General features: G+C 42.9%; 1 protein-coding gene across 4 annotated transcripts in view; it reads right to left on the bottom strand.

Annotated features, from left to right (window-relative positions):
- Positions 1-23,363, bottom strand: part of LDAF1 (lipid droplet assembly factor 1) — a 63,768-nt gene that overhangs the window by 1,301 nt on the left and 39,104 nt on the right. For all 4 annotated transcript variants that reach the window (XM_073543027.1, XM_073543026.1, XM_073543025.1 and 1 more), the window contains 2 exons: positions 13,347-13,515; positions 7,993-8,131 (listed from right to left, as the gene is read on the bottom strand). In XM_073543027.1, coding sequence (XP_073399128.1) covers positions 7,993-8,131; positions 13,347-13,515 — 308 coding nt within the window. The remainder of the gene's footprint in view (positions 1-7,992; positions 8,132-13,346; positions 13,516-23,363) is intronic.

Genomic DNA, 23,363 nt, shown 5'->3' on the forward strand with positions numbered 1-23,363 from the left:
CAGGCTCACTTTAAAGGGTTATTTTCTCTTGTAAGCACTGCGCTGAAGCTTCCGTACCACTGCACTTTTATGAAGCTGCAGAGGCTGTAAAGCTGCTTTTGCTTTTAGCATGAGAGAATGCAATTCACGCAAGCGGCATGTCAATGACACTGATCTGAACTGTCAAGGGAGCATGCTACAAACCAGCACGCATAAAGCCAGGAGGCTCGGACGCAATGTGGCCTGAAGCATGAACAAAGGAAAACCCTTTTAAAGGGAATCTGACAGTAGAATCAACCCTCCTTAGCTTCTATATGGGCATGTAGCTCATGGGAAGATGAATAAAATGATACCTTGATATCTGCGATCCGATGTCTTAGTCCAGAGAAATCTATGTTTTTCTTATATGTAAATGAGTTAAGATCGATGGGTGGCACATAGATCTCCCTGAGAATCTGCCTCCAGGGCTAATTATAAGTAAAAGTAGGTGCTACCCTTGTGAGACATGTAATGACTGACAGTCTGCTCTTCTGATCTGTGTGTCTTACACAGGTAACCCCTCCTTTTATTTACAATAATGTCAGGAGGCAGATTCTCAGAGATCTATGTCTGGCCCATAGATCTTAGCAGCTCTTTAACATATTGGGAAAATGTGGATTTCTCTGGAATAAGTTCTAATCACCGATATCATGGTATAATTTTATTTAACCTTCTATGACCTACATGCCCATATAGACGGCTTAAGAGAGTTGATCCTAGTGACAAATTCCCTTTAACAACTCGTCGTTGCATTATTCGTGCAGTGGAGCTGCATGGAAATTATACACTTGCGGCTGAATTTCGCCACAGATTGCTGATGACCTCTTCGGAGTCCCAGCACCAAATCAAAACCCACTTCAAATTAGAATTTAAAAAAAAAAAAAAAAAAGATTTAGCAAAATAGACAATCCCTTTAAGATAATTATAATGATATAGAAAATGTATAAATGCCACGAGCAAGAAATTAATATTATTAGTCAATTAACATTTAGTGAACTCTATTTTTCTTTTATAATTTCACAGTTTCTTCTTCTTCTAATACGAGCTCTGAATGTCAGTAATAAGCAGGCACTTTTAGTGAACAGATATGGCCGGCTTCACACTGTGATGCCTACGACAAGCAAGATTGTTCGGGCGAAGCTAATATTTCCACAGAATGTGACAAAGGTCTCCCGCCGGGGGAAAGTAAATAGAGTTTAGAGGATTTATTCTGCAAGACATTTTTTTTCCCTAGAATACAGGGCTACCTACTATAAGAATATGCTACGCTACCAAGCGCAGGTCCACAGCTCCCCTCTGTTCTATAAAGCCTCACACCGCGAGGACCTTTGACAAATTAATATCATATTAATGCCAATTGGCCTCCCGCTACAAATGAATCTCTAAGGCAATGCATTTTGCCTGGATGCGGTATAGAGGTTGGGGGCCGCACCTGTAAGACATCTAATGTATATACAAAAGGGATTAGTGTGAAATGATGGAGATTATAGAGGAATAACATGGGGATAAGGCAAAATAAAATGTGAAATCTTTAGCCATTTCACCCACGGTTTTCCCCATTGTGACAGGATCACTGGCACAGTATGTGAGGGGAGATAAGTGTCACACAGATTGCTTTCCTCCGTGATCTAGAAACCAATAAGTTTCTTTTCAGCATGCTATGTGCTGAAGGAGTTAAGCGGCCATGTTTATGGCGGGTTTTTAGGTGAGTAGGTAAAGAGATGGTCGGGACGCCTACTCACCATATCTCCACATCAAGTGTGTGGCTGGGGAAATACATGTCCAGCCAATATTTTTTCCTCTGTCTGTGTTGTGTGGAGGCAAGGAAGTCTCCATACCGAAGCTCCTGAGAGAGCTGCCATATGTGTTGTCCCAGAAGTACTGGGCAGGACTGTGTATGAACTGTTCATTTTCTTTTGAGCTGGACATGCTGTTTTTTCTGTTACCATTTTGGGCTTTTTGGTTTATGATGCAATAAACCACCCAGAGACTTTAACCCCTTGCGTGTCTGTGTCTATGTAAGGCTAAGTTCACATTTGCGTATGGAGGAGCTGCGGACACCCTCCGTGAAGCTCCACCCCCTGCCACGCCTCCTCCGGTCAGCTCCGCCTACGTCCGCATATGGCCTGCTTACCCAATCTTTAACATTGGGTACGCAGGTCGTGCGGATGTATGCAGATACCTCCACATGCGTCGTTTTGACGATGCGGCAACCGCATCAAATTCCAACATTTTGCATTCGACGCATGCGGAGGCATCCGCACTACCTGCGTACCCAATGTTAAAGATAAGGTATGCAGGCTGCACTCAGAAGTATGTGGACGTAGGCGGAGCTGACTAGTGGAGGTGCAGCAGGGGCGGAGCTTCATGGAGGAAGTCTGCAGCCCTCCGCAGATCCTACATACGCCAATGTGAACCTAGCCTAAGGGGTTGTAATAAATGTAGCACCTTTTCCCCAACCCCTTTAAGCATATTTGCCATGCTGCTATGATGTGCATATTTAATATTACTGCTATTGTGTAATCCTTGTAAGAAGTCTTATGTAAATGGTGTATAATATGCATGTTATACTTAGGGAAAGTATTACCCCGGGTCGGCCACTAGATGGGGTACAATGTAAAAGGGGAGCATTGCCTCAGATGGGCCACTAGATGGGGGAATTGTAGTACATAGTATAGAAATGGTTAACATAGGAGGGGCACAGTGGGATAAGGTGTAGGATATTCCCTGATAGAAGTCAGCCAGGGTGAGGGAGCCCATTAGCTCAGGAAGGCTGTCTACTCCTGGGCAACACCAGGTCACGTAACGTTTGGCAAGCACAGAACCCAGCGTATATTTGTGACCGGGATCATCACAATGCTGGCAGTGCAGTTAAAGTGGGTCTGCAGTTGCTGGTGAAAACTAGGCAGTACGGGCACAGCACCCAACATGTGGTAGCCTTTCTCGTGGGCTGATTAATTCAAAGCCGGGGCAAAACGGCTGAGGGAACACCTGACTGGAGTGTGGTTGGGCACTGAAGATCCTGTGGGACCATTCGGCATGGTCCGCCCCGGAAGCAGGCTTCGTGACAGAGAGAGAAGGAGATGGACAGAAGAGGAGTTGTATGCTGTGAACCCGGATGATGATGATGCTGGAAAGAACATGAATATGCTGCGTACAAGTCTCCGTAAAGTTGCTCCGTTTAAAGTAGAACTGGACTGTGACTCCATTATTTCTTAAGTGGATCCTGAAGTCCTCCAGAAAGGTACAGAGGACCCTGATGGAGGTGTGAAAGGTGCTGCAGGTATGCGGAGTGATGGGCAGCGTGTTTATGAGATGGGAGGACAGGGCACACCATTGCAGATGTTAGTGGCCATGACTACAGCCCTGTCCGTCCCTCACATCTACTTCAAGGAGCAGCTAAGTGAGCTGACCTTCCACACCATATAGATCTCAGAATAAAGCCCAATACACACATCCATTTGCGCTTTATTTCTTAGAATATATATACATACACACACACCTCTATACATATCTATATAGATACAGTATATGTGATTAAAAAAACAATTTGCTTATGGTTCATTCTCACATCTGGGCAGACTGTATTTCAAGTGTGAAAAACAATTGATTAAAAAAGGACTTTTCCAACTTTTTAAGGATTTAAACATGATCAGTCCGTATAGAGCGCGGTATTTCTTACAGAGCAGTGTTAGACACAATTGATGTTATAGAAATATTCCTAAAGAAAAACGTTAAAAATGTATTTAATTTTGGATTTCAGTCAAATGATATCTCTGGATTGCGCAAGAATTTTGAGTGTATTCTTCTTACATTTGGGAGAAGTTTATTATTAATCCCTGCTGAAAAATGCAGGACAAGAGGATCAGGGAAGTGACTGATATAAAGCAGAACACGGTTGTCATTTTCTGACCTAAAAATCTAAAACTGCACATATTGTGACCCCAAATTAACTTCTAGAGTTGAATCCCCAGTAAATGAAGTTGCTCTTGAATGGCTTTCAAATTCTGGCAAGACACTAAAGTATGCAAGTCATTTAAATACCAGGGTAATCTTAGACAACTTAGTTCAGAGGTGGGTCATTCATTTTCCCAAAGGGACACATGAGAGACGGTGAATATTGTGAAGGACGAACCAATAGGCTGAAATTAATGCCGCTCAAAATTAATATTAACTACAATTGTAATTATCATTTAATTAATTTTGTATCACTAATTACTGAGCAGAATTAAAGAGGTTTTCTCATCTCCAAGATCCTATCCTAATACGTAGTAGTTGTAATAATAGTTTTAGCACACCGAGAGCCTGTTGTGGGCGGGGTTAGCTTTCTCAGCTCTGCTTCATTCTAAATCTAAAAGCTCTTATTGTGTCACAACTGCTGCACTCAATAAGCTAAGTGATACATCGTTGGAATCAGGGTCTCTTTTCAAACATTATGTTGCTCTCAGGTGAGGTAGCAAAATCCTGGGACAGATTCCCTTTAACTGATTGGTGATCAGGCAGCAGGATAACCTTTTCTACATGTTCTGTGTGAAAGGATGGGTATGCTTTAAGCATGTGGTTCGGCTCTTTACTATACGAGTACTCCTTAAATTACCTGTTTTATATGTTAGCGACAAAAAGAAAATTGAATTAAGGAAAATCACAAAAACGAAGAATAGATACCGTGCATAAGGACCATCTTTCTTGTGAATTTAGATACTAAAGACAATAAACTGATTGGAGTAGTTGGGGTCTATATAAAGCACAGAAACGCTCATATAGGACACTATTTTCTGGGTCATACAAACCCAAATATATAATATCTCTTAATATATAACCGCAACTGGCAATAGACAGCAGCACATTCATCTCTCCTAGTGCCTCTCAGAGAGGGGCTATTTGCACGGACAAGGTGTAGGTGATAATGAAGTGTTATCTAGGACACACATCAGCTGGCTCCAATCTTGGGTAGTAAAGGGAGATGAAAAAAAAAAAAAGAATCACAGTGGAAATTGGCTGTTTAAAGAGAATCTGTCACCAGATTTTACTACTTTATCTGAGAGCAGCAGAGCAACGAGTAAACTTAGTTTACTGGTTATAGCAATTGTGGCAAAATCAGAGTTTTCTCTTATGTACATGTAACAGAGCTCAGAAAGCAAACCCTGCCTACACCACAGCTTTTAAGCACATTGTCTATTGACAGTGAGCTGCTAATCATTGCTGGGGGTGTGGTCAGACCAGGTGTCACCTGAACACTATGAATTTCCTGCTGATAATACACTCAAAGTATTGAAACTACATCACACAGCCTAATAAGGGACATATCCCTGAATCCAGTATTTCAGCCCTTACCTCATGCTGCCCTCAAATAACATAACAAAAACTGTTTCCCTTTAGGGTCTATTCTTGAAGCTACCATTACTTCTGCTTAAAGGGAACCTGTCTGCTGATTCATGCTCCCCAAACCATTGGCACAATGAATTAGAGCCTGGTATAGTATATGGCTTTGGCAATCCAGAAAAAATATAGCTTGCACATCTGACAGGGTACTACAGCCATAAATGGGACTATTCAGACACTACCCCTGGCCAGCTTCTCCGGGCACCGCTCCAGGTGATGGACTGGTCTTCTCACTTCTGGAGAGACCTGAAAATGGCTGTCCACCAACGTTCACCATCCAACCTGACGGAACTGGAGAGGATCTGCAAGGAAGAATTGTAGAGGATCCCCAAATCCAGGTGTGAAAAACTTGTTGCATCATTCCCAAAAAGACTCATGGCTGTACTAGCTCAAAAGGTGCTTCTACTCAATACTGAGCAATGGGTCTGAATACTTAGGACCATGTGATGTTTCAGTTTTTCTTTTTTTCATAAATTTGCAAAAAATTTCTATATTTCTGTTTTTTTCAGTCAAGATGGGGTGCGGAGTGTATATTAATGAGAAAAAAAATGAACTTTTTTTTTAATTTACCAAATGGCTGCAATGAAACAAAGAGTGAAAAATTTAAAGGGGTCCGAATACTTTCCGTACCCACTGTAAATAGAACTTGTACTGTCGTGAAAAACGAGAGTCTATGTGCAAAGAACAGCTTATTACGATCACTCTTTGCGTTCGCCTGTCTTCTAAACAAACAAGTAAATGGCCACCGATTAGTGGTTATTTAAGGACGTATCCCGGGAACTGTAATCTCACCCCAAAGGCCACCAATACTGTCTGCCAGCCTTATATGTGTAGGGGCCTCTTGGCTCTCCCCCTACAGATGATATTGGGGGGGGGGGGAGGGAGGAAAAAACAAAAAATTTAAAACAGAAAACTTCAAAAAATAAATAATACATCCTAAATTACATGACACTAAATAATAAGGGTCCCAAAACTCAAAGTAATTATAAAAAGATTGCTAATTAGCATGCTCTTCTAATTAATATTTCCCAAGTATCCTTTCTTCTTTTACAAGTGCAATCATTTATTTTGGCAAAAGAAGATTAGATACTCGCCATTTTACATGACAATATGATTACTAGCTTGTGGTCGTAACCTGTCTGCTCTCTCAGGCGCTCCAATACTATGTCTACCAGAGAAATCAATTTTGAAGAGCAAGTATCCAATCTTATTTGTATGGGTATATTCATCCCTAATACCATCAATTTAGTTTTCTTAGAATTGTGTTGATCTATGAAAAAGCTCCTAGGCACACCATCGTTGCAAAACCAATTTTATTCTACTTTAAAAAACGGTAGAAAGAAAGTCAAATAGCGTACAACAAACTGTTGATTTAATCTGGTCATGCCCGAATTGTTTTTATATCACTTTTGCACTTGAGAAATCCCCTGAAGAGATAGAGGGTGGATTTTCTTTAAATAGGCATGTCTATGGCTTTCCAAGCAGAAACAGATAATTCCGTAAAAAGCCTAGAAACCTAAAACAGCATTAGATTGTTTCAGTACATTTTATGGATTTTCATGCTTTACTTGTGGGTTTATGTTACTTTTTGTGGACGCTTTAGCACATCTCCAACGGATAGTAATTTTTGATCATCTCCTCACTTAGTGTATTTATGGTAATAAAGATTTGCTATTCTGATGTGTGCATGTTCTGAGGCTGTGGGGGAACTGTGGAAAGTGGTGGTGGCCCATTGGGGGTATCATACTGTGTAGGTGGATTGTGAAGGAGGGCTGTATACTGTATTTGGGCCTGTGGTTGCATTATATTGTGTATGAGAGCATCATACTGTGCGAGTAGCTGTAGGGGATTCATAATGAGTGAGGTTGGGGATTTTGGGGGGCATTATACTGTGTGTGGGTGACTTCAAACTATGTGGGTACTGTAGAGGCATCTTACTGAGTGTGGAGGAGCTGAGAATGTATCATACTATGCTGCTGTTCATACTATTTGGGGGCAGCATACCGAGTGTGGAGGAAATAGGAGGGCATCATACTATGTGGTTACTATAAGGGCATCATACTATGTGTAGGATGACTGTGGGGGCATCATACTGTGTGTGGAGGGGCTGTGGGAGCATCATACTGTGTAGGGGAGTGTGTAGCTGTGAAGGCATCATACTGTGTGGGGGCATCATACTATGATAAAGACGCTGTATGGGGTCATCATGTTTGTGGGGCTTTGGAGACACCTAATTGTGTGGGGGGGAACGTGGAAGCATCATACTGTGGGGGTCACAGTATGGTCATCATACAGTATGTAGGGGCAACTGTGGGCATTATGCTGTATGGATGGGGGACTGTATAGGCGTTATACTGTGAGCGGGGCTTGATGGGCATTATACTGTGTGTATTGGGACAACAAAGTGGTATTGTACTATGTGAAAATTAATGGGGCAAATTTAGGGAAGTGACTTAGCATAACTTAGCATAAAATAAAAACTTTGCTAAGAGTCCCTCTGTCCTAACCTTCTACGTTGGGGTGTATGTTGAGAGATACACAGTACAATAGCTATGCAGTGCAAATTACATTGTATTCAATGCATGTGCTTACCTGGAATTGTGCATGTAATTTATAATACTAGATACTGCCAAGTAACAGACACTCAGGACTCCTGACACCCCAAACGACAGAAGCACCAGTCCACATAGGACACAGAGCAAGGTCACACCGCACACTGCTACCACAATACCTAACAAAACAAAAACAGTAATAAAATTAAGTCACAATGATAAAGTAAAAATATCCAGTAGGACGCTTTTGACTTGTTAGAAATTAGGAACAGTTTGCTGTTGAAAGGATATAGATACCTTTGGAGAAATTATTATTATTTTTTTTAATCCGCTTCATTCTTTGAGACTTCAGCGCATAAAGCAGTCCCTTGCCAGCTTTAAGTCCACGCTCTCTGCCGCAGAACAAACTTACTTTGCATCTCTCATTTCCTCCCTGTCTCACAACCCTAAACAGCTCTTCAACACTTTCAATTCTCTACTCCGTCCCACAGCACCTCCTTCCCCTCCTCTCATTTCTGCTGAAGACTTTGCCTCCTTCTTTAAGCAGAAGATCGACACGATCAGACAAAACTTTGGCCCGCAGCCCCCAATGCCCCTCTTAGCCACTCAGCCCTGTTCTGCAAAAAACAGCTTCTCCACCATGACAGAAAATCAGGTCTCCACCCTTCTGTCAAGATTACACCTCACCACTTGTGCCCTCGACCCACTCCCGTCTCACCTCATCCCTAACTTGGCCACAGTCTTCATCCCATCTCTAACACACCTCTTCAACCGTTCACTTACAAATGGTGTCTTTCCCTCATCCTTCAAACATGCCTCAATCACACCCATCCTTAAAAAGCCCTCCCTTGACCCATCCTCTGTGTCTAACTATCGCCCGATATCTCTTCTCCCTTACGACTCAAAACTACTGGAACAGCATGTATACCTTGAACTGTCCTCCCACCTCTCCTCCTGTTCCCTCTTTGACCGGTTACAATCTGGCTTTCGACCGCATCACTCAACTTAAACTGCCTTAACTAAAGTCACTAACGACTTACTAACCACCAAGAGCAAGCGACACGCACGACTCTGTCCTCCTTCTCCTGGACCTGTCCTCTGCTGTTATGAATGAGTCACCGAAGGAGGAAAAAACAAAAATACAAGCTAAGTCCAGAAAACCGGAGAGGTTGGTTGCTATCGGATTGCAGACCCCTGATCCTATCCACAACAACTAACAGTAGCTGTGGGGGGTTCCTACGATGCCCTAGACCCCTTGATCACAGCCGGAGAACTAAATAGGCCTAAAGAAAGAAAGGGGAAATCTAAACTGCCCCAGAGCAGACCCCAAAGCAATAGGCAGCCCCCAACATATAATGACGGTGAAGCATGATGAAAACACTAACACAGCTAGAAAGATAGTTTGAGCAAACGATGGGGCCCAAGCTAACTAAAAAGGACAGGATAGAAAAGCTGCTGTCTGCAATCCGTAAAAAACCCTACCAAAAATGTCCCAACCGTCTGATAGGAAAAACAGGCCCTGAAGTCGTTAGGACTTCAAAAAGACTATATCAGCACTCAGGTAAATTCTGAAGACAGAGCAAAGAGACAAACTGATCAGAGACAAAAATGGAACTCAGCACACCCCCGACCGGGGATGGCTGAACTCCAAAAAACAAGGTAAACAAAACAAAACTAAGAAGTTCAATAGCAGAACAAAAACTTATCTTTGGGAAGCAGGAATCAGACTGGTCTCCAAGAATCCAGCAGAGAAATCACCAGCGACTCAGAAGGGCGTCGGCTGCCTTATATTCAGTCAGAATTTCCTGTTACCCAGTCATCTACCAGATCAGGTGTTCGGTAATCAACCTCACTACCTTCCTTCACCAGAAGAGGGAGTTCATCAGACATCGACGGTGAAGGAGAAAATGAACTCACAACACTCTGCCTTCGACACCGTAGACCATTCCCTCCTGCTACAGACTCATCTCTTGGCATCACAGACTTGGCCCTATCCTGGATCTCATCATACGTAGCAGACCGAACATTTAGTGTCTCCCTCTCACATACAACCTCCTCACCTCACCCCCTGTCTGTCGGTGTTCCTCAAGGCTCTGTCCTAGGACCCCTACTATTCTCCATCTACACCTTCGGCTTGGGACAGCTCATAGAATCCCACGGTTTGCAGTATCACCTCTGCGCTGATGACACGCAGATCTACCTATCTGGACCCAACCTCGCCTCCTTACTGACTGAAATCCCACAATGTCTGTCTGCTATCTCAGCCTTCTTTTCTGCTCGCTTTCTCAAACTGAACATGGACAAAACAGAATTCATCATCTTTCCCCCATCTCACTCTACCCATCCACCAAACCTATCCATCAATGTCAATGGCTGCTCTCTTTCCCCAGTCCCGCACGCTCGGTGCCTTGGGGTGATCCTCGACTCTGCGCTCTCTTTCAAACCACATATCCAAGCCCTCGCCTCCTCCTGCCGCCTCAAACTCAAAAATATTTCCCGGATCCGCTCATTCCTCAACCACGAAACCACAAAAACACTAGTGCATGCTCTTATCTCCCGCCTCGACTACTGCAACATCCTACTCTCTGGCATCCCCTCTAGCACTCAGGCACGGCTCCAGTCCATCCTACACTCTGCTGCCCGACTAATCCACCTGTCTCCCCCCTATGCCAGGCCCTTCACTGGCTTCCTATTGCCCAGAGGCTCCAATTCAAACCCTAACCATGACATGCAAAGCCATCCACAACCTGTCTCCTCCATACATCTGTGACATGGTCTCTAGGTACCTACCCGCACCCAACCTTCGATCAAAGAAGAGGACGTCACCATTAGAAGATGGGAGGTGACGGACCGGACCGCCCCTGGGTGAGTATAATATAACTCGTCTTTCTTCTCTTTCAGGTTACATCAGGGGCTTATCTACAGCATTACAGAATACTGTAGATAAGCCCCTGATGGCGGTGCCGGCAGCTGACAGTCTAAAAAATAGGGTGACAGATTCCCTTTAAGTAAAAAAAAAAAAAAAAAATCATATTGCCAAAGATGTCCCTAATCTGTAAGAGTTACATCTGTTTTAATGATATATAATTGAAGAAAGACTGAAGAGAACTTTACGCCTTGACAGAAGATGAAAGGTCATCTTAAAAACGTAGGATAAAATATTGCCGGGTATTAAAAAAAAATTGAACATAAATGAATAATAAATGAGATGACGTCTTGAGAAGCGTGGCTAAACAAAGCAAAAATGGGATTTAAACAATTGTTGCCGGAGCTCAGAGATTAGAAATAAGAATGAGAGAAAAATAGTATAATAATTTGTATACAAGATTCAGAGTTCTTAAACATAATAAAGAATTATACGCATCAAGTATCCAACAGTGCAAATAAAAAGAGTATTCTGTCATGTACTAGCAAAGATAATTATGGGAAACAAATACAAAGTATGCAATGTGATTTCTGTGATTGACCGAAAAAAGAAAAATTAAAAGGAAAGGAAATAAAAGCAGCGCGCATAGGTGAAGATAGGCCAATGAACAGTCAATAACATGCATTGCTGAGTTAATCAAAAGCAATCATGCCGCTTGTCCACCCACTGACATTACCTGTATGGGGCTCCCAAGATAATTCTTTGTATGCAATGTGCAGAATTTGAATGAATTCCATTAATCTTTGTCTTGTTAGTACGAACCAGGGATTTAAATCAAATCACAGATATTTGCTTACATTACACCCAGCCACACGGTTTTATTAGGCTTATATTCAATAAAAAAGTACAGAACGTTTCATGCATACAACCATATTATAGATCTATCCTAGTTCTGAGTTCATTGGCCTTGTGCAAATACCTTTTTAGCAAAGTTTTGGCTCAGGAAGGGAAAGTATGCTAACTAGTTCACATAGAACTATACTGAACATACTATAGGACAGAGGACCCTACAAGTCAATGTTTGGCGCTTTAGCAAGCCTCGCAACATGACCCCCTGGTCATGTGCCAAGTCAGAAAATTGACTACAGACACCTATTTCAAGGTGCTTGCTCCTCATCTGTGTAGAGCAGAGTTTGGCTTAGTTATCGGATGTGTTTTTGAGTTCCGTTTCGTTGTTCCAGAGAGAAAAACAGAACTCAGGTGACAAACAAATCTGTTAGATAACTGATGCAAACTAAAGCAGAAAGGCCCCATTGATTACAATGTGGTGCATCTTGTTTCAATGCCCTGAAATAAAGGCTGAGCTATTTGTACAGTGCATACTCAGTTGGTCCTTGGAGAAGTCAACAGGCGAAGCCCAGGGTTGAGCAAGAGACTGGCATGCCAGGTGCTTGGTATTTACTAACCTGTATTATTGTACGTTTGTGAGTAAAATTAAAGCATTTTACTTGAAAATTTTATCGGGTGATAAACAGCCCCAACCATATGTCAGTGTTGGTGAATTGATTAACTTCTGGAACCACAAGATATTTTAAAACATCTCCTGTGGAACTACTGGACCCAACATCTTTCTTTAGGCTCTTCTGACCCAGCCTGTCTTCAGTGGGGTTGGAAAGTTGACAAATTCAATTGTGGGATTGCAATTGTCAAGACCCACACTTACGGTAATGAATATGCAAGTGAAGTTACCCGAAAAGATTATTCATCTGTATTCAAGTCAGTTTGGGTGGTAAAATTGAATTTACTCACATTTTGTTTGAACATTTATTGGACTGCCTGTTAATTTTTCCCATTCCGGTCTGAAGACATTTGTTCCACAGACCCAACTCGACCATTCACAAGTGCTCGGCTCCTGTGTTCTCTATGAAAGAGACGCTGCCAGCGGTGACTTATCTTCCTTCTCTTTCCCATTATCTGTCTAGGTAGAGCTGGGAGGCCCATTTAGACATTACACTGGTCGACTGATCCCACTGACTGTGGGAGAATGTATATGGGGGTATTTAGAGTATTGAAGTGCGCTGATAAAAGAGGTTTTCCCGTGAACATGATAAACAAGAAACAGTCTGCATCAGAACCTTATGCACTACAAAGCATTCTATATACTTTCCTACCACAAATCAGTGTTTTTACAGGACATAAGTCAACAGAATCTGCCCATCAATTTCAGAGAGCACCCCAAAACATCACATGACCATCTTCCCAATTACAAAATTTAAAGTCATGACATATTGCTATATAGAAGGCTTTTATATTTGAGGGAAAACCCACAAATTATTTTTGCGTTTTTGGCAGTGGAAATATTTGGGCCATCATCGGTAACAAGGCTCTTGGTGTGACCATTTCTTCTGTACTCCTATAGCTCAACCTCTGGCAATTTCTGTAGTAGGAAAATATATTACCAAGATATATATAATTGCCTAATACAGGTTTAGAAAAAAAGATTAGAATAAACCTAAAATGTATCTTACCTTCCAAAATTATCACCCCAAGGCAGGCAGTCACTGCCGTTCCGGCAATTACAGTCAGAAATAAGCCAACAGGGACAGCGGACAGTGCAATAAAGACCAGGAGTGACAAGGAGAGAAATGGACGCTCATCCAAGTACTGTCCAACAGAGGAGTTCATAAAGGCGGCCACCTACAACAACATGGAAAAAAGCAGATAACAAAAATGATAACTACACAGGTATGCAAAATTTGGGTTTGTGAAAATTGTTTCAAATCCAATAACTGATTCTTACACTTGCTTATGCCCGACTTTCAAAAAACACTTCTGTTTTTAAGCATCACATATGAATTTTGCACAAAACGCACATGAAATTACATATAAGCGAGAGAAAAATCTTTATTGTAGCCAAAATTGTACACAATATTATATGAACATTCATGACTTAGGAAAGTCTGACTGACGGCTTCACTGTAATGACCCCTCCCAAAACCCACACTTACCCCTTCTTAACTTAAATAAGACACGACTGCGTGACATTGGATGTAAAAGGCCACAGCAGCCCCGTTTATTAACACCAAACAAGCAATAACATTTTAGCCATAAACGTAGAAATATTCCATAATCATAACCACCAGCAAAAGGAGGGGGGGGGGTAAATGAAGAGTCCATTGTACATGATTGCAACACCAGCTCCACCACGTGCCCTCAGCCGCACCACACCGGCTCGAGGACACCCAGCCGAGTGTTGCCCAACCAATGTCCTGCTGGGACCCAGCCCAGCAGGGACCCACGTTAACATGCCCCGCTGTGACCCAACACAGCAGGGTCCCACATTAACATGTCCCGCTGTGACCCAGCACAGCTGGGACCCACCTTAACCAAATATACCATCGCACCACCAGGGGTAACCCGCTCCTGCACTGGGTTCACCCCCCCGCTCTTTGTGCAATCCACTGACTTCAAATACCCCCCTCCTTTCCGCCACCACGAGCACGTATGACACCTTGTACGTGCGAGTACCACCACCAAAAAACCCCAACCCGAGCCGACTCTGCGGCTTGAGTAACCAATGTTTCTGTACCAAGACCAATCGATCAAAACTGATCCCCATTAGACCTGACAATGCCAACCTACACCAAAATACCAGTACAACAAGGTCAGCCACACCCAAGACCTGCAACTAGCCAACCGCATCGTCCAATCCTATGCACCGCCTGCGCGACCAGTCCCCAACCTGAGCCGCCGCCTCTGCCTCGTTGAGACCGCAACATTGCAGGCGCCTCCGAAAATTGTACTTCACCTAATAATTAATCAAAGCCAGCCATTATTGCAGTGAACAAAAGAACCTACATTGGTTCCCCAAACCTCCGATAGATTCTTGAAAATGTGCCCAGTAAAACCCACTATGTAGTCATTCCAAACAGGAGCCCCTATGGACACCAACACAAGCACGGCTCCCAGGCAGAAAATTGCACTCCACCTGATAATAATCAAAGCCAACCATTATAGACGTAACAACGGAACCTACACTGGTTCCCCAACCTCCGACAGATTCTTGAAAAACGTGCCCCACTATATAGTCATGAACAACAACACGAGCATGGCTCCCAGGCAGGAGCATTCAGGCCCGATGTCTCAGATCAAACCCCTTGCCGCCCCAGCGACCAAGTCTCCACCACACACGTGCAGTACCAAAACGCTGTTGGTCCCGTCAACCCTGCGTGATAGCATCTATCTTAAAATATCCACCCAACTAGAAAACACCCCGTAATCACCACGACCCGGAACGAATTAATTGTGTGCATCACCTGTGCACTTCGAACCCAGAATCACAACACTATTGTTGCCACCCTCTTACCAAAAGTGAGATGTACTCCGCACCCATTCCCCACTGAACTGCGGATTCGACACTACTCACAAAAGAAAGAAAAGCGACTCCACACCACCTGAAGTCCAGGAAAACTCAGACACACATCACGTCTCCCGAAAACCCCAGACACCATAAACCCGGGCCATCCGCCAAAACATTGCACTCACCGGTGCCCAATGCTTGTCCACCACTCAGCCTTAAAGCACCGCAAAAAGCACCCCCAAACGGAGCACAGCCCCAGACGATTACCAGGTCCTTAGAATCATTAAAAGTCAATGCACATCGCACTAGCTTCCCCTGCCACAGTGTACCACCAGCCCGACATTAATGAAAGTAATGTTATAGTTGCAACCTGCTCACCCACTACCTAAAGTACACCTCCCCCGCAGCAGCGCTGCACCACAACCGTGTCCCCATAATACCAGCCGGTCCTGACAAGTGCGCATAACGGAATAAATGACATAGCCATGTATTGCCGGACGGGCTACACCCACGCGGGAGACCATTCACACGGCCATCGAAACAACATGTCCTGCCTCATGCTCTATACAGAATTCCTGACAAATGGAACAACACCCGCAGGATAAACAAACCGTTCACCAACCAGGACCCCTGAGACCAGTAAAGCACACGCTGGGTTACCCAACTCAAATGTTGCATCATCCTTGCGCAACACTTCACCCTGGCCCCCCCGTCCGGGGGCACCCAAAAAGAAAAGACTCTAAGGAGAGCTGTATACCCAGAAGGCAAAGCAGGACCAGCTGCACCCAGAATAAACCTCCTAGCCCATCGTAACGAAAAACTATCCACTCTGTATAATAAACTCCTATGTAGCTGCAATCAACGGCTGTAACAAATACCACCCGATACAGTCTGCCAAAAGCTCAATCGGCAACCCTAAAGAACCGCAGTGAGAACCCACCAGTCCTTACGTACAAAAGTTGTTAAAACTGCCCCAGGGCAGCCACGACCAGCAAATTACCGTAAGAACGCCATCCCACAACTGACCACTCCCTGCCAACTCACATTGCACAATAAGCCCCATAGCTCCAACCCACACCTTCCCCACAAACACAAAGCACTACTGACCACTCCCTGCCAACTCACATTGCACCATAAGCCCCATAGCTCCAACCCACACCTTCCCCACAAACACAAAAGCACTACACCTTAACCTTCACTAACCCTCAGGCCTAGCATCCCTCCTTAGTCATGTGCGCCCTCCCTGTAGCCCCTTTGGGGCAGGCGTCCGGGCTTGCCTTTCTGAAACTTTACTGGAAATTCTTGTGCCTTTCCTTTTCTCTTCAAAGCTTCTCTTGACACCTTTTCTCTTATAGAAGGCCTGCGGATCTCCTCTGTGAAGAATCCAGCAACTGTCCCCACATTCACGTCCCATAAATCTTGGTATCATTGTTCCAACTCCTTGATGTCTTGATGAAATCTTTGTCCACGCTTTTCGCTAACAGCACCAAGGATTTCAGTAACGTAGTCCAAAATGGGAATGTAACTTCAAATTCATCAGGCAACCCAAGGCTTTGAAACATTTCAGCATGTTCTTCATGATGGACTTAAACTTTGGATCTTTGTTTTTCCCTATTATTATTATTTATTTATATAGCACCATTGATTCCATGGTGTTGTACATGAGAAGGGGTTACATACAAATTACAGATATCACTTACAGTAAACAAACTAACAATGACAGACTGATATAGAGGGGAGAGGACCCTGCCCTTTTGGGTTTACATGCTACAGGATGGTGGGAAAGGAGACAGTAGGTTGGTTGCAGCAGTTTCGGTGTTTCAACCAGGTGATATCACCGGTAGTGGTGAGAGAGGAGGTAGCGGGGTCATTGCAGGCTGTAGGCTTTCTTGAAGAGGTGGGTTTTCAGGTTCCGTCTGAAGGATCCAATTGTGGTTGATAGTCGGACTTGTTGGGGAAAAGAATTCCAGAGAATAGGGGCAGTTCGGGAGAAGTCTTGGAGGCGGTTGGGTGAGGAGCGAATAAGTGTGGAGGAGAGAAGGAGGTCTTGGGAGGACCGGAGATTACGTGAGGGAAGGTATCGGGAGATTAGTTCAGAGACATATGGGGGAGACAGGTTATAGATGGCCTTGTAGGTTAGTATTAGTAATTTGAACTGGATACGCTGAGGGAATGGGAGCCAGTGAAGAGATTTGCAGAGGGGAGAAGCGGAGGAGTAGCGAGGAGAGAGATTAATTAGTCGGGTAGCAGAGTTAAGGATGGATTGGAGAGGTGCGAGGGTGTTAGCAGGGAGACCACAGAAAAGGATGTTGCAGTAGTCGAGGCGGGAGATGATGAGGGCATGCACAAGCATTTTAGTAGATTGAGGGTTGAGGAAAGGACGGATTCTGGAAATATTTTTCAGCTGGTGGCGACAGGAGGTAGAAAGAGCTTGGATGTGCGGTTTGAAGGACAGGGCAGAGTCAAAGGTTACTCCGAGGCCGCGGACTTCCGCTACTGGGGAAAGCGTGATGTCATTAATTGTTATAGCTAGGTCGGGTAAGGAAGATCTGTGAGATGGAGGAAAGATGATGAGAAATGTCTTCACTACTTAAAAGAATCCCAAGCCCTTTTTTAAACAGCTTTCATTTTTGTTTCGAACACGTCGTCTTTCATGAGTTTCTTAATATTAGGACCCACAAAAATGCCTTCCTTCAGTTTTGCTTTGGACAGTCCCTGGAACTTGGCATATGGGTACTTAAAAGTCTCTCTTTCGGAAGAGCTTTCATAAACTGCTTTATCAGTCCATGCTTTATGTGGAGTGGTGTCAGGAGAACTTTAGTGGGATCAACTAAGCTTTCCACAACTATGTTCTTGATCTTTTTTTTAATATTTCTAACTTTTACTTTTCAAACAATTTTACCCTTGGAAAACTGCAGAGAAATACATGAAGCTGAACCCTCCAATCCAAGTGCCGGCGGCAGTGGCGGGTATTGATGTGCGAGACTCGTCCGAGTTTCTCGCATGTGAGTATGAGCTCTAAGAGGTAAAATCCACAAATATAGGACAGCACAAAGAAGTTTCAGAAACAAATTTACAAAAATACGTAATTAAGACTTTTTTTCCTCTCTTTACGGCTGCCTTGCATCACTCCACAACCAACAGGAATTTTATCCTTTGAAAACTGTTTTCTCATAGCTCTTATATCATTCAGTTTCCCCAGATTAATTGCAATAATCACCATCATTACATCTCATAGTCTTACATATCTGTTTTGCTTAAATAGCTTTCGTTTTAGGACTCTAGTCCTTTTCATCTCAATTAACTTAACCTGAAACACTTAAAGGGGCAAAACACTCAATTATAATAATAATGACGACTCAAACATTGTATAATTACTAGTATTACTAATACTGCGTTTATCTAGCCTCCCTCATGTGGCATCCGTAGCATGGGATTATAGGCCATGTAAAAACAAATCTTAAAAAAACAAAAAGAAGAAAGTGGTCGGGGGGGAGACACTTTGTTGAGAGAGGGTGTGGCTTCACTTTGCATATATTTCATTAAAAAAAAACAACAAACAATCAATCAACAACTGTCACGCCGCTTTCCCCGCTGCCCCCGAGCCCCGGCATACTTACCTGTCCACGGCGTCCCGGCGTGCTCCCGGAGCTGATGCGTGTCACACGGTGTCCACTCTTCTGGTCTCGCGACCGGCTCCTGGGTCCCGTCGGGTGTGCGAGAGAGTCTCTCACACTGGACTCGGCGGTGCACGCGCACATCTCCCTGCTTGACCGCGGCTGCTCCTTCCCGGCTTCTCTATGACCCAGGAGGACTCTGACCCGGAAGTCCTGCGGTGCACTCTGCATATCAGGCAGCCTCTTCCTCTAGACTGTGCCTGACTATCATTTGTGCTTCACTTAATATTCGGGCCCCACGCTTCCCTGCATTTCCCTGCTCTCCGGCTACCTGACCTGTCTTGCGCTGCTGCGATACCTTTCCCACAGTCCTCACCTAAGTCCCTCTCTGTGTTCTCTCCTAGTGCTCGCCTGCTCCAGCCTGTGCCTGTCTCCTCCTGTGTCGCCATTCCCTTCCAGAGTATTCCTCTTCAGCCTCTCTCCACCGGACTGGCAGTAGTCTCCCCTGTGGTCTCCGGTTCCTGCTGCCAGCCTCTCTGCTAGTCCGTCCAGTCTTCCACTTGTGTCTCCTTCTGTCCATCCCTGGGTACCAGCTGTCACGGCGATAGTCTCCCCTGGGCCTGCCCCCGACGCTCCCTGTATGGGGAGTGGTTCACCAGGCCAGATCACTCAAGGGAGGTTCGTTGCCGTGGCCCTGCAGGGTCACTTTAGAAATTCCACAAGTTCTCACAACAAGCAATGGGGAGAAGTTTCTGCTGATGCAAACTGCATCTTTACCAGAGCAAAGCAATAAAAGTCTTATCAGTTTTTCCCCATCCTACTGTTTTATACGCACTGTCACAGCAAAAGGAAGAGAGGTCGAAGTTGGCAAATGGAATGTTCCTGGAAAAATGTTTTAAAGTGTTTTTTTTTTTCCTTTTACATAAAAAGCCACTGAAAACAAACAATGCAGAAAAAGTTTTTCTTCAATGATGTTTTATAGTCGTCTTCCAATAGAAAACAAAATATTGAATAGGCAACACAAGTTCTACAGAGATCTTCCTCCCTTCCGAATATGGTGCATCGGTGAATAATGGAAATGGAGGAAGCAGGAAGAATTTTCAGCTAAAATAGTTATATGAGGACTTTTTTTGCAGTTTTTTTTTACTTTTTAATTGTACATTTAATGTACAGAAAAAACATTTCTAAATTTTAATTTGGTAGAGAAATGAAAAATAAACCGATTCTGAAATTTTTGGGTTTTGTGTTTACACCATTCACCATGAAGTACAATTGACTTGTAAACGTTATTTAGCTGGTTGGCAATACTTCAGTGGCACAAATAAAGTTTACCTTTTGTTCTAGCACTTTTGCACAATAAAAACACTTAAAAAAAATTATGTCTTTGAGTGTTTTGTTTGTAAGAATTTCACAAATCTAGAAAACAAACAAAATTGGGAACATTTATTTAACTAAACCTGAAAAGTCATAACTTTTTAACTTTATGTCGACCAAGCCATTTATCAGGGATTGTTTTTGAAGGATGAGTTTATAAATATGTTGGCACCGTTTTCAGATGCTAACAACTTTTTGATTGATTTTTAGTCGAATTTTTGGAAGGTTTTATGAACATTTTTATAGCTTGGGGGCCTGTGACTAATTTGCTTAAAGCACCACTCCAGCGGGTTTTGTTTTTCCCCCAGTCATGTACTCACCCTCCGGCCTTTTCACCGTTTTTCGGCGCCATCTTCTGACTTGCCGGATGTCATCAGCTACGTTACAAGTACTCAATGCAAGTCTATGAGAGCCAGAACTAGACTCACATAGACTTAAGAGAATAGACAAGGAGAAAAAATACAAACACACAAAATACTAATATAAAGTGTAATAATCACATTAATATAAATAAAGATATAAATATATAAAAAAGTGTGATTGAACCAATCTCCCAAGAAAAGGATGGCAGACCATCCGGTGTGTATAAAAAGATTTACTCAAGGGTGGATAAAAAAGTGCCACAAGATAAGAGTAGAATGTGCAGCATGAATGATGATACAATGATGATACAATGATAAAGTAATAAAAATAATAATAACAAATGGCAAAATTTTTTGTGAAAAAAATGCCTGTATTAAAATATATTGGCACAACAATTAAGTGCATTAAAATTATATATATATATATATAATCATAAAAAAGAAAAAATAATAATAATAAAATATAAAACCACATATGCGGTATACTTATGTATATTGGAAAACCCGTTCCATAACAAGAAAGGCTTAATTAATAATACAGGTAAAAAAGTGCATAATTATAGTGACACAGAAAAATAAATATACATTAATAGATGTGCCAAAAGTGCAGCTGTGCAAATAAGTAAAAAAACGCCCTAAGGCGTGTGCTATTAAACCAAAAAAATACCTGTAAGCCAATGACCGCAATGTGGATAATATAATGACGCGCCCCGACGCGCGTTTCGGAAATAAAATCTCCTTCGTCAGGGGGATAGATACCCCCTGACGAAGAAGATTTTATTTCCGAAACGCGCGTCGGGGCGCGTCATTATATTATCCACATTGCGGTCATTGGCTTACAGGTATTTTTTTGGTTTAATAGCACACGCCTTAGGGCGTTTTTTACTTATTTGCACAGCTGCACTTTTGGCACATCTATTAATGTATATTTATTTTTCTGTGTCACTTTAATTATGCACTTTTTTACCTGTATTATTAATTAAGCCTTTCTTGTTATGGAACGGGTTTTCCAATATACATAAGTATACCGCATATGTGGTTTTATATTTTATTATTTTTTCTTTTTTATGATTATATATATATATATATATAATTTTAATGCACTTAATTGTTGTGCCAATATATTTTAATAAAGGCATTTTTTTCACAAAAATTTTTGCCATTTGTTATTATTATTATTTTTATTACTTTATCATTGTATCATCATTGTATCATCATTCATGCTGCACATTCTACTCTTATCTTGTGGCACTTTTTTATCCACCCTTGAGTAAATCTTTTTTTTCACATAGACTTAAATTGATTGGTGACCTCTACGCCACTCCATGAAACACTGGGTCACTTACTGCAGAATTCGGCAGGAGCTGTGGCGAAAACAAATGAAAACACCGGAAGCTGAGTATCAGACAGGGGGCAAGGGACTTAGATTTTAAGCACCACTTCAGCAGTGAAATAAAACGACGATGGAGTGGCGCTTTATTTATGTTTACCTTCATTTTATGACCTAACAGGTGTACAAAAGATGACAGACTGTGGTCTTCATATGACCCCCAAATGCTATGACAACCCATGAGAGTGATCATTTCTCTGTAAAACCCCCTAGATGTTATGGTCACCATTGACTGCTGGATCTAAGGGGTACATAGCTGAGATTAGAGGCCATTTCTGTTCCCGATCATTACCCAGCATGATGATAACTCGGCCATATGATCATAAAGACATACATATACTACATTTACCATTACAGGACCACGGTAAAAGGGACCATACAAAAAAACAAGAGTGATCCTTTAATTTTACCATCAGTTTCTAAGAAGTAAATTCAGACTAATATTGCTGCACTACCACAACAAAAAAGAAAAGCGGAAATATCTGTCAGTAAATAAAAATCCCCGCTAATGCTCTAACTTCAAATTTAGAAGTGTATGGGCATTTTTACGTTTTGGATGCAGGTCACAGTGATACAATATGGACAGACGGCATGCCACGGGTGGCGTATTACACATCTGCAACTCGCAGGTCTGTAAGACTTATCTGTGTAAGGCCACTTAATGGTACTGTAAGAGATTTTTGGGATTGGGCGATTCATTTGGTTCCTAAGGCTGTGTGCACACGCTGCGGAAAAGGTGCGGATTCATCCGCGCGGATTTTGTACAATCCGCAGGTGAAACCGCAGGTCAAAAGACCTGCGGTTTTACCTGCGGATTGCTCTGCGGTTTTGCCCTGCGGTTTTTCATCTCCTCAATGGAGGAGATGGCAAACCGCAGGAGAATCCGCAGAAAGAATTGACATGTCAATTCTTTCTGCGGATTGAAAACCGCAGATAATCCGCGCGGAAAATTCCGCACCGTCTGCACTGCGGTTTTTGATTCCCATAGGGAATCATTGTACTGTACACCGCAGCAGAAACTGCTGCGGGTCCGCAGCGGCCAAAACCGCTGCGGAACCGCAGCAAAATCCGCAGCGTGTGCACACAGCCTAATACATGGAGCCTTTGAGGTTTTGGACTGTTTTTTGTAAGGTGCTTGAACAGGAAAAAATTACAAATGGAGGACTCCTGGACTAAAGGATTTGTGCATTTAGATCCGGATATCAAAAAAATGCATTTGGTAGGTTTAAATGACCTCTTACATAGTATCTAATGCAGCCTGGAGAGCGTATAAGTACAGTCAGCGATTTTTTTTCTCCAAGTCCCGAATAGTCTGCATTATAGTTACAGTACTTACAAATGAAGCAGTTATTTCAGATAATGAACCTGAAAGCATACGAGTCTGCAATTCTACAGTGCTTGATTCCTCAATGGTACATGTGCAGAATACTAATATAGCAGCT

This window comes from Dendrobates tinctorius, unplaced genomic scaffold (assembly GCF_039654945.1).
Source record: "Dendrobates tinctorius isolate UK_male_01 unplaced genomic scaffold, ASM3965494v1 ptg000129l, whole genome shotgun sequence".
Classification (NCBI taxonomy): domain Eukaryota; kingdom Metazoa; phylum Chordata; class Amphibia; order Anura; family Dendrobatidae; genus Dendrobates; species Dendrobates tinctorius.